The sequence below is a fragment of the Hyla sarda genome, chromosome 6 (assembly GCF_029499605.1).
Source record: "Hyla sarda isolate aHylSar1 chromosome 6, aHylSar1.hap1, whole genome shotgun sequence".
Taxonomy (NCBI): Eukaryota; Metazoa; Chordata; class Amphibia; order Anura; family Hylidae; genus Hyla; species Hyla sarda.
Genome location: NC_079194.1, coordinates 200314912 through 200327879, shown reverse-complemented (window position 1 = coordinate 200327879; position 12968 = coordinate 200314912). Strand labels below are relative to the sequence as shown.

The 12968-nt window shown below is 44.5% G+C and overlaps 1 protein-coding gene across 1 annotated transcript in view; it reads right to left on the bottom strand.

The window, feature by feature from the left end:
• LOC130276599 (deoxyribodipyrimidine photo-lyase-like) overlaps positions 1–12475 on the bottom strand; it is a 31180-nt gene extending 18705 nt beyond the window's left edge. The window contains exons 1-4 of the mRNA XM_056526190.1: positions 12159–12475; positions 8810–9698; positions 8259–8431; positions 6716–6800 (exon numbers count right to left, since the gene is read on the bottom strand). Of these exons, the coding sequence (XP_056382165.1) occupies positions 6716–6800; positions 8259–8431; positions 8810–9698; positions 12159–12374 (1363 nt within the window). The 5' untranslated portion in view covers positions 12375–12475. The remainder of the gene's footprint in view (positions 1–6715; positions 6801–8258; positions 8432–8809; positions 9699–12158) is intronic.
• Positions 12476–12968: the final 493 nt, after the last annotated feature.

The window sequence follows — 12968 nt, the reverse complement described above, 5'->3', positions numbered from 1 at the left end:
AAGTGGACAGTTACCAAGATCCTCTGTATATGGTAACTCTCCAAATTGGCAGATAGTTAGGCAGTACCACAGAAGGAAGAAATAAAAAAAAGGACAGCCACACATCCACATGTTATACATTGATCTTCTGCTACTTCACTAAATTCACAAAACTAACAAAGTTGTTAGTATACATTTTGATCAAATTGGATTAGCCCGCTTGTCAACTTCATGGCCACATGATTGATGTTGCTTCTAAACCTAAAGGACTACTGCCAAAACACATATGCACACAGGGGAACACCTCAGCAGTCCAGCAACCACCCCTGACTCTGGGCCACGACACCTCAAAGACACAACACTGCAGCGACAATGGCCAATACCCAGCACCACAACCAAGCAAACACATCACAAAAGTTCACCTGCCAATGTGCTCCCAGCCAACAGATTAAAGAAAGAAATAATAGTAGTAACCCTTAGGCAGTCTCCTGCTAAATTGCTTGAGTGCTGGTAGCAAGGCTAAAAAATAAATAATTAGGTGGTCAGGGATCTCTTTATTTTCCCAAGGTATTTGTCATGTACAGTGGGGCAAAAAAGTATTTAGTCAGCCACCAATTGTGTAAGTTCTCCCACTTAAAAAGATGAGAGGCCTGTAATTTTCATCATAGGTATACCTCAACTATGAGAGACAAAATGGGAGAAAGAATACAGGAAATCACATTGCAGGATTTCTAATTAATTAATTGGTAAATTCCTTGGTAAAATAAGTATTTGGTCACCTACAAACAAGCAGGATTTCTGGCTCTCACAGATCTGTGAATGTTTGTAGGTACCCAATTTTTGCCCTGGGTACAATTCCCAAGAAAATGCTTGAATATTTATAAAAATGTGCCGTTTATACTCTAGTATAAGCCAACCCGAATATAAGCCGAGGCCCCTAATTTTACCCCAAAAACCAAGGAAAAGTTATTGACTCGACTATAAGCCTAGGGTGGGAAATACATCATCCCCCCATGCAAAACAACTCCCAGCATGCCCGAACAGCCATCAGCTGTCCAGGCATGCTGGGAGTTGTAGTTTTGAAACCTCTGGAGGTCCGCAGGTTGAAGACCACTGCGGCCTTCGTCATCATCCAGCCCCCCCCCCCCCCTTTTGTTTTATACTCCCCTCGGCGGGAAGTTAGGTTGAGCTGGTGCGGGCCATCTATGCTGCAGGGACCGTTCAGTGGGAATGGTTAGTCGTTGCGGGCCTCTTCTCCGCGATTCGGGCCCGGACTAGTGACGTTGCCTTGACGATGACGCACTGGGATGTTGCACATGAACGTCCCTGTGCGTCGTCGTCAAGGCAACGTCACTACTCCGGGGCCGGGCCCGAAGTGCGGAGAAGAGGCCCCCCCCCCCCCGGTGAAGATTGACAGCCCACAATGACTAACCATCCCCACCGGACGGTCCCTGCAGCATAGATGGCCCGGACCAGCTCACCCTAACTTCCCACCGAGAGGGGGGGTGAGTGCAAAACAAAAGGGGGGCTGGATGATCACGAAGGCTGCAGTGGTCTTCAACCTGCGGACCTCCAGAGGTTTCAAAACTACAACACCCAGCATGCCTGGACAGCCGATGGCTGTCCGGGCTTGCTAGGAGTTGTAGTTTTGCAACATCTGGAGGTCCGCAGATTGAAGATCACTGATGAAGGGATTGACAGGCGGAGAGTTCACTCGAGTATAAGCCGAGGGGGCGTTTTCAGCACGAAAAAAGGTGCTGAAAAACTCGGCTTATACTCGAGTATATTCGGTATTAAAATATAAAATTGTGTTAAATGTGCTTGTTGTATATTTTTGGTATGTGGGTAGAGCAGCACCATCTATTAGAGTGGTACCGCTGCCATATCCCCGCCACACTCCATTCATTTGAATAAGCCGAACAGATTTAGATAGTGACAGAGTCCAGTCGGCTCATTTTTTGGACTGTATCCGGTTTCGTTGCCAGACTGAAAACTGTAATCCGGCTGCTGTATTGAACAAACGTGGAGTGAATGCACACTTTGATTTTGCCCTGGCTGTGAAGTTTTGACCTGTTTATCAAGTTGTTATCTTTGTCCTGTGTTCGTATTTGTTACCTGAACCTGTAAACTGACTAGTATTCTAGCCTCGGTATAGGTCCTGATCCATTGCTTTTCTTGCATTGCCCCTAGCATTGTGTGTTGTACTTCTGCTCAGTCTTGTTTGATCCTGAACCTATTAGTTCTCATCTGTATAGTGCCCTGATTTTATTTGCCTGTTCACTCACCTTCATTCCTGGTAAACCTGCCGCTATATCTTTCTGGAAACCAGTGTGTTATTACTCTCATACCTGCCAAATTACCTTGGGCCTAAACCTGTTACCAGTACTCTATATATACCTGCCGTCATATCTACCAGATACCAGTTTTCTGCTTCTTTGCATAAACTACCTTGGTTGCCTGTGTTTTTTCCCTGACCTCCATATATTTATGTTTATTATTTTGACTTGCAATGCCCCTGCAATGCCTATAGCGTAGGGAAGACTGCAGTTGTGGTTCCCCTGTCTAGGGCTGATACTCAAGTATTGACAGGAAAAGTGGTTTTGGGTGAGCTCAGGGCCACACTATTTCCTTCCCAAAGTCTGCACCAGCTTTCATGTGGTTTAGTTAACATCCTTACATTTTTGGCAGATATTATATATTTTTTTGTGGGCAATTTAAGTCCCATCCTTGCAGAGGCCACATCTCTTAACCTCTTAAAGGACAACTGTAGTGGTCAAAAATCCCTGCCCAAATGTTCCCCAAACAAAAGTTATACAATTCAGTCAATTAGTTCTATTTACCTATATGCAGCCGTTTCTGAGATATTAGAGTTGCCAGCATAGCCCAGTAGTCCTGCGTCCGTCCCCTATTTATTACATTGCAGCCGCCATCTTGGGGACGGAGATCTCTTCCTCCCAGCAGTGTTTGTGCTCCCCCTAGCCTCTGTCAGCTCCTCCCTGCTTATGCATATGCATGAGCGGGTGCTTTCTGAGGCAGCCATAGGCTCATCCTCAGAAACGCCCCTATCTGTAAGATTCAAGCAGGGGGAGAATGAGGACGTCCACAGCTCCTCCCCCCTCCCCTGCTCTGTCTACATAGGACCTCACTTATCACGGGGAGGATTCAAGTTATCATGGGGGAAACACAGAGCAAACCACAGAGCAGGGAGGGGGGGACGTGTGTGTGAAGGAGACATATTACACTGCACGGGCTGGTGGTGTATAGACTACAGGGAATAAATATCATACTGATTCTGTGTGTGAGGGGGGGGGGACTACTGAATGACACATGCTGGGAGTTGTAGTCCCTGTTATGTGTGTGTGTATGCCAGTGTTTCCCAACCAGGGAATGCTGGGAGTAGTAGTTTTGCAACATCTGGAGGCACCCTGGTTGGGAAACACTGGTGTATGAACTACAACTCCCAGGAGATTACAGAGATACAATAGAGGTGTTTGTGAACTACAACTCCCAGGAGATTACAGAGATACAATACAGGTGTTGGTGACATACAACTCCCAGGAGACTACAGAGATACAATATAGGTGTTGGTGAACTACAACCCCCAGGAGACTACAGAGATACAATAGAGGTGTTGGTGAACTACAACTCCCAGGAGACTACAGAGATACAATATAGGTGTTGGTGAACTACAACTCCCAGGAGACTACAGAGATACAATATAGGTGTTGGTGAACTACAACTCCCAGGAGACTACAGAGATACAATATAGGTGTTGGTGAACTACAACTCCCAGGAGACTACAGAGATACAATATAGGTGTTGGTGAACTACAACACCCAGGAGACTCCTGATACAGTAGAGGTGTTGGTGAACTACAACTCCCAGGAGACTACAGAGATACAATACAGGTGTTGGTGACATACAACTCCCAGGAGACTACAGAGATACAATATAGGTGTTGGTGAACTACAACCCCCAGGAGACTACAGAGATACAATAGAGGTGTTGGTGAACTACAACCCCCAGGAGACTACAGAGATACAATAGAGGTGTTGGTGAACTACAACTCCCAGGAGACTACAGAGATACAATATAGGTGTTGGTGAACTACAACTCCCAGGAGACTACAGAGATACAATATAGGTGTTGGTGAACTACAACACCCAGGAGACTCCTGATACAGTAGAGGTGTTGGTGAACTACAACTCCCAGGAGACTACAGAGATACAATAGAGGTGTTGGTGAACTACAACTCCCAGGAGACTACAGAGATACAATATAGGTGTTGATGAACTACAACACCCAGGAGACTACAGAGGTACAATAGAGGTGTTGGTGAACTACAACTCCCAGGAGACTACAGAGATACAATAGAGGTGTTGGTGAACTACAACTCCCAGGAGACTACAGAGATACAATAGAGGTGTTGGTGAACTACAACACCCAGGAGACTACAGAGATACAATAGAGGTGTTGGTGAACTACAACTCCCAGGAGTCTCCTGATACAGTAGAGGTGTTGGTGAACTACAACTCCTTTATACACTCAAACAGCAGAAAGCTGACAGGACATGCTGGGATTTGTAGTCTTGCAACAGCTGGAGGCACCACTGGAATTCCCAGCATGCCCGAACAGCATATAAAATAACTGGGCATGCTTGGAGTTGTAGTTGTGAAAAAGATGGAGGGACCCCTATCAGGACAATTTTATAGACAAACAATTATGTGTTTTTTTTACCATTTTTCCTTTCACTATCCACTCTCCAGTGTCCACACTACAGTGAGCACGGAGGCAGCTGCTTCATCACTGGACAGGAGCAGCATGGGGAGGGGGAGATGAGCAGAAGGAGGGTGTATGCATAGGGAAGGGAGATGTGGGCGTTACAATATAATAATTTGCTCGGGGGATAGAACAGGGGGAGGGCAGCAGCTTACAGGAAGTAAGCACAAGGCATGATGGGAGATGTAGTTTTATTTTCACTTCTCCGTAATTCGTGTGCTGATAACGGGAGAAAGACTGGGCCAATTTTGATGGGGGAGACATCGTTGGAAAGGTCTTTCAAAGACCTATTAAATGAGGTAAAAAAAAAGTTTTTTTGCCCAGCACTGCAGATGTCCTTTAAGGACAAAGGGCATACCTATATGCTGAGCATGGGTCATAGCGGGGTAAACTGCCGCCAGGACCCGTGGCTAATGCCGGACATCACCAAATCGCAGTGATGCCCGGCATTAACCCCTTAGACATTGCAATCAGCTGAGAGGTGTACCTACCAGCTGAGAGACAGTGGGAGGGCCCATACCTGCCTCCTCACTGTCAGAATGGTAATACAACACTCCAGTCAGCCAATGGAGCACTGATAATGATTTATGCAATAGCATAGCATTGAACAGTGTATGCAATGTGAAGATTGCTTCTAATAGCCCCCTATGGGGACTATAAAATAGTGTTGAAAATAAAAGAATAAATAAATATTTAATAAAAGTGATTTAACTCCTTCCATAATAAAAGATTAAATCACCCCCTTTTCCCCCCCAAAAAATAAAAATAAAAAATATGTAAAGAAAAAACACACATATGTGGTATTGGTGTGCGTAAATGTCAGAACTATAAAAATAAAATGTTACTGTAACCGTACAGTCAATGGAGTGTGCGTGAAAAAATACCAAAGTCCAGAATTGTGTATTTTTGGTCACTTTGTATACGCAAAAAAAAAAATAAAAATTATAAAAAGCGAGTAAAAAGTCCCATCAAAAGTCTCCACTAATAATTTTTCTGGTTTTGCATAGATTTTGTGTTGAAATGATTGATGTCATTACAAAGTTAAATTGGTGTCGCAAAAAACAAGCCTCATATGGGTCTGGAGCGTTATGATTTTTAGAAGGTGAGGAGGAAAAAACAAAAGTGCAACAATGAAAAATGGCCTGGTCCTCAAGGGGTTATCCAGGAAAAAAAACGTTTTTTTTTTATATATCAACTGGCTCCAGAAAGTTGAACAGATTTGTAAATTACTTCTATTAAAAAAATCTTAATCCTTTCAGTACTTCTGAGCTGATGAAGTTGAGTTGTTCTTTTCTGTCTAAGTGCTCTCTGATGACACATTGTATCAGGAACTGTCCAGAGTAGAAGAAAATCCCCATAGTAAACCTTTTACTCGGTGCAGTTCCAGAGACAAGCAGAGATGTCAGCAGAGAGCACTGTAGCCAGACAGAAAAGAACAACTCAACTTTGGCAGCTGATAATTATTAGGAGGATTAAGATTTACAAATCTGTTTAACTTTCTGGAGCCAGTTGATATAAAAAAAAAAAGTTTTTTCCTGGATTACCCCTTTTAAATTTGGTGCAAAAATGGTGTAAACAAATTAATTCAAAAATGTGCCTTGTACTGCTGGAACCCCCATCCAAGCAGCGAGTTATTACCAACTTTTGTGGATAGGTGTATAGGGGATAACTTTCATTCTTGGCTGCGGAATCTGTAGGCGCTATATAAATATAAATAAATAAAATAAAAAAAATAATAAATTCTTGGGATAACCTTTTTAAACCATTTGTCCACTGAATTCACTGGGCACCCTTATTCACATTTGTCCTGTTTACACAGATATCCATAGAAGCTGCTATATCCAGATGATACATAGTGTTTACTGCACATGACGCAAAAATTAAATAAATAAAAAAAAATGTTTTAACTGCATACTGTCAGTTAAGAGATATCAAAGAACAAGACAACTCTAGTTACCGTCTTTAAGGAAATTCTCTAAACAGACGTAAGCTCCATCTTCACTAAAGTCCCAGGATTTCCTGATTGTTGCTGCCCAGTCGATCTATAGAAGCAGAAAGTAGTCATTATAGAATAGTGTAGGGGGAGAAGACGCTGCTGCGTCACATGGTGGAACATATTTGTACAGACAAGCATGTGTTGGCACTGCTTGAGCAGGAGCTTCTATTATAACAATGCGGTATGGACAACGCTATGACACCGTACCAGAGGAAGTGCCTCGTCAGCATGAAACGGCTGTAGCCCAGTAAAGCTCCTGCATGTCTGTTTTAATCTGCCTTGCCATGAAGTTTAAGAAGTTTCTCCAGAGTGGATGACTTGTGTTTTTTCTATTCAATATCCTAATATATTATTTACAGACAAGATTATGGGTGGATTACATGGGGAGACTGCTACATGATGTGAGCAGTGATCAGGAAGATCTGCGCTCGATTGACAAGCTTATTGCACAGCTTGGTTATCGTTTAGGCAGGGCTGAAGGAATAATCAATGAATCGTTGGTGTGGCCCTTTACTTCTATCATTCATAGGCCTCATATTCCCTATTACACCAGTTGATGTGTGAATGCCAATTTTTTACATGGCAAAACCATGTGCTTCCATAGGGTCCCAGCGCTGCGCTATCCCCACATTGGGGAACTAATCACAAGTCACCAGCGAGCGCTGTTCTGCCCCCCAATTATCAGCCCAGCACTGTCCCCATCGGGGTAAATACTGATGTCACCCGCATGCGCTGCCCTCCTCAATCCTCATGTTTGTTGCGGCCGCCGGCGCTTACACTCTATACCAGTGGTCTTCAACCTGCCGACCTCCAGATGTTTCAAAACTACAACTCTCAGCATGCCCGGACAGCCAACGGCATGCTGGGAGTTGTAGTTTTGCAACATCTGGAGGTCTGCAGATTGGAGACCACTGCTCTATACTGTGCGGTATCCCTATGCCCGGGCTGCAAAAAATAAACAAAATAAACTTTAACTCACCTCCCGTTGGTCCGGTACCGGCCTCATCTGCATCCTAGGGAATGGAACGTCGGACAGCCGTCAGCCTATCACCGGCCGCAGCGATGTTCCGCCTCGGCCGCAGCGATGTTCCGCCTCGGCCGCTGATAGGCTGAGCCCACTGTCATGTAAGAAGCCGCCGAGAGCTCCTTACATGACAGTGGGCTTGGCCTATCAGCGGCCGAGGCGGAACATCGCTGTGGCCGGTGAAAGGCTGGCGGCTGTCCGACATTCCCGTCCCTAGCGTAAGGCCGACGTCAGAACATGCGTGAGTTTATTTTGTTTACCTTGTGTCTGCGCCGGTAACAAACAGCACGAGGAGGGCAGCGTGTGACATGTGAGTATTTACCCCGATGGGGGCAGCGCTGGGCTGAATAGCGCAGCGCTGATAATTAATTTAGGGGGGGGGAACCGCGGAACCGCCGAAAGTTACAAAAATACCGTGATACGCAGATTTGGTCATACCACCCAGCCCTAGGTGTGACAGGAAGTACCATCATCACTTACCTCAGAGCCATCTTTCCTACAAGGCATTTTGGCCAAATTTAGGCTATCCAAGTCTGCTGACTGAGGCCAATAAGATGGGACAGGAAGGCTTAAAGGAGATTCAAGTGGGGTGCCCACTGGCGCAGGCGCATTCCTCTTACAACAGCTCACAAAATGGCTGACAGAGCCGATACCTACATAATAAGCAACAGAAAGGGTATAAACATTTTGTCCAGTCAAATGTTAACTAACAATTTCTTATTTATCTACATACACATTATATATATATATATATATACATATATATATATATATATATATATATATATATATATATATATATATATATATATATATATATTATACACACACACACACACACACACACACATATATACATATACATAAAAAAGTCACCGATATGACTGCCATTAAAGTTCACCCCGGAGTTGGCAGCTAGGTGCCCCAGACTCCTGTGCAGAATAATCTGCCTACAGGTCTTATTTCTTTATTTTAATATTTCTGTCATATAAATATCTTATCTGCTAATATAAGGACATTATAGGACATACCTCTTAGCCCCACCCCCTCAGTACTGACAGAGTAAGGCTCGTGAAGACAGTATGAGTGGCATCTCTTGAACGTCACTTTTTGCTTTTTCAAAATTTTGGAAAGAAGATCATCGCGTTCTTTCAACCAGGGTTCATACAGAGCATTCACTATGACAGTGTCTGCTCCCGTCTCCCGCACAACAGATACAAGTTCTTCTGCACACGATGAATTCATCCTAAAAACAATATGGCTGCCAAACTTCTGTAACAGAGACTGGTTGAGCTGGAACAATGCATGGTGCAGCCAGAATTTAGTGGCACCACCAGTGGCCAATGTAAAGTTGTGACCAGTCTCCTCACTCAGACTCCAAATGAAGACAGGGATGACTGGTGCTCCGCGCTCCAGGGTGGCTATTAATGCTGGATTATCATAGAGTCTCAAGTCTCTTCTAAACCAAAATACTACTGGCTTTATAGCTACAGGACTCCCTGGTATGGACGCATTTCCTCTCCTTTGTCCTCTTCTATTCCTTCTGGTCTTTTTTGGCTTTGTAACTGGAGACTCTATGGGGTAAATCTCCCCACAGGTGTTCAGGACGCAGTCTTCAGGCTCAGGCTGACCATTATATGCGCTGTCTACATCTGACCTGTCATGGTCGGAGATGTGAAGGCCAACCAAGGCTTTTGGGAGTTCTCTGCAGGGTCCAGTACCAGGAGGTTTACAGTCTTTGGCGTTCAGAGAGGATCTGTGTCCTATATTCTGGGCAGTCCCTTTTTTAGCAGCATCTGCAAATGAAACCGTACAACCTGGGTATCTGTCACCAGTAGGAACATCTGCGCAAGGAGAAGTTTCTTGAAGAGACAAAGCAATTGCGATCTCCAATTGCTCATCATAAGGGTCTCTTGGTTCCTATAGGGAACAAGAAAGGATTATTCAGCAACCTCCATCAGCTTGCTGTTACATCATGCCTATGACTAAGGCTATGTTCACACTGACGTAGTGCTCTGACCCATTCTGGCTCCATTCAGCTCCTATTTTGCATTAAAGGGGTAATCCAATGGGAAAAAAAAAATGTTTTAATTCAACTGGTGCCAGAAATGTAAACAGATTTGTAAATGACTTATTTAAAAATCTTAATCCTTCTATTACTTATCAGCTGCTGTATACTACAGAGGAAGTTCTGACCACAGTGCTCTCTGCTGACACCTCTGTCCATGTCAGGAACTGTCCAGAGCAGGAGAGGTTTGCTATGGGGAATTGTTCTGCTCTGGACAGTTCCTGACATGGAAAGAGGTGTCAGCAGAGAGCACTGTGCTCAGGCAGAAAGGAAATTCAAAAAGAAAATAAATTCCTCTTTAGTATACAGCAGCTGATAAGTACTGGAAGGATTAGGATTTTTTTAATAGAAGTAATTTACTTTCAGGCACCAGTTGAATAAAAAAAATGTATTTCTTCCAGTGGAGTACCCCTTTAAATGGACCCACAACTGACACCGCCAGGTCCCGACGGATCCCGTTGACTTCAATGGGATCTGTAAGGGGTTCTGGTTTATTACAGAGGTTCAGCAGAGAGAAAAAAAAAAAAAAATTAGGGCATGCACTATTCTTTTTTTCTCCGCTCAACTTCAGTCCTTCTGACTAGAGATGAGCGAATTTACAGTAAATTCGATTCGTCACGAACTTCTCGGCTCGGCAGTTGATGACTTATCCTGCATAAATTAGTTCAGCTTTCAGGTGCTCTGATGGGCTGGAAAACGTGGATACAGTCCTAGGAGACGCTTTCCTAGGACTGTATCCACCTTTTCCAGCCCACCAGAGCACCTGAAAGCTGAACTCATTTATGCAGGAAAAGTCATCAACTGCCGAGCCGAGAAGTTCATGACGAATCAAATTTACTGTAAATTCACTCATCTCTACTTCTGACAGACTAGCCAACGGAGCTTCACTTACCGAAACACAACGGCCGTGAGCACGAGCCCTAAAAGAAAAGTTTTTATCTATAATATACTGTAAGACCTTTTTATAAGTGAGGATTTCTGTTTATGGGACACTTTCAAGGGAGAGCCTGTAGGGTGCGTTCACACTGAGTAATTCAAGAAGAATTTAATCGAGTAATTCCTCTGAATTCTCTGCTCCAAATTAATGCACATCTCCTCTGCCCATTGACTTTAATGTTTCTTCCGCTGTCCTGTCACACTGCGGAAATTCCGACGCTGAAGAAAGAACATGTCCATTCTTCAAGCAGAATCCGATAGAAGTCAATGGTAAAACAAAAATTCCACCCGACATCGTTTTCATGTGGAAGTCAGAAAAGTAGATTAAATAGCCGCCTCCTTCATTCCTCTTCATTTCCGCATGGAAATTCCTCGTGAATTCCTCAGTGTGAACCCTTAGGGTGCGTTCAAATGCTTTCTGTTTTTGCGGGTTTTCCGCTGCATACTTGAAAGTGGGCGGGCTCTTCTCGGCTGTCCGAAGCAGATTTTCCACGGAGGAATTTACGCTGCGGAAAATCTGCCGCAAGCCCCGTTGAAGTCAGTAGGGACTGCGGCGGATTTTCCGCAGCGTAAATTCCGCCACGGAAAATCTGCTTCGGACAGCCGAGAAGAGCCCGCCCACTTTCAAATACACAGCGGAAAACCCGCAAAAACTAAAAGCGTGTGAACGCACCCTCAAGCAGAGAAGGCATGAAAGACATCTGATACACTGTAACGAGCCCTGCACCTGTGTTAGGCACTGCACACATCTTATTTTTAGGTTTCACAAACAATAGCTAGATTAGCGCAGTACGCAGTGGTGTTCTTGCTGTTAAAAGGGGTATTCCCAACTAGTGATGAGCGGCATTGGCCATATTCGAATTCGCAATATAGATAGACGAATATTCGTTATATATTCGCATATTCGAGGAAGAAAACTGAGGGGGTGGGCAACTTTACTATTGGTTGCTAGGGATGTTGTTGATAACCTCTGACAAGTGTATTTGCATCATTCTAATTGGCCCACAAGTGAAAAGAAGGAATATGCGCATATGCGGAAAAAAGTGAATATTTGTAATTTCAAATATATTTGCAAAAAAAATTAGAAATGCAAATATTCGTGCTCAAAACTATTCCCAACTCGCACTTATCCCCCATCCATAGGAGCTAGGAAGCTGATCCGTGGGGGGGTCTGCTGGGCCCCCCACCAGTCACAAGAACAGAGTGCTCAATTCATTCTCTATGGCAGTGTTTCCCTACAAGAGTGCAAAACTACAACTCCCAGCATGCCCGGACAGCCTTCGGCTGTCCGGGCATGCTGGGAGTTGTAGTTTTGCAACAGCTGGAGGCACCATGATTGGGAAACCTTATATATTATGTATATAGTGTCATGTTACCTGTAGGTAGTAGTGCTGGTGTATGTGCAGCAGTTGGGAGTGCAGGGCAGGGCTGGAGGAGCTCAGGGGGTGGATGATGTCTGGCAGCAGTACCCGGGTCCTGGCCTCCCCCAATAATGACAGCAGCATACAGAAGAACTCCTCCGCCTGCACCTCCCCCGCAAGCAGCTGCCTCTTCACCGCCGCAATCTCCGCTTCAAACCCGGTTCTCTCCATTGTCACCCCCTCCGTGTTACACAAGCCCGTCCGAACTGTTTTATAACTACATGACCTTTCAACTCCCCCCTCTGACCTAATAGAAATGTATTCGCGGAGTGCGCATGCCCAAACAGGCTGCCTGAAGACAAAGCGGCCATATTGGTGAAGGGCGCGCTATGCCGATCAAGTACGTGAGAGAGCAAACTACAAATCCCATGATCCCTAGCCATTCATGGCTCGCTGTAGAGCTAGATGGGAATTGTAGTTTCGGGCGTTTTAATGGCTGTAACTGTGTATCGGATTCTCAAAACATACCTACTAAGACGCAATTCATATTAAAATATATCATGGTAACAATATCCTTATGTTGTTTCTTTATTTTAATGGACATAAATAAATTATTAGATTGTAACTCAGCTGAGCTAAGGGTGCATTCACACCTAGTTTTGCGCACCGGGGCATTATAAATATATCGGGGGGAGGGCATTATTGGGCTAGGTTCACACTACAGAATTTCTAACCAGAATCCTGGAATATCGGTCGGAAAATTCCGGTACCGCAGAATCCCATTGCTGGCAATGGGATTCCGCTGCACAGTGCACACTAGGGAAT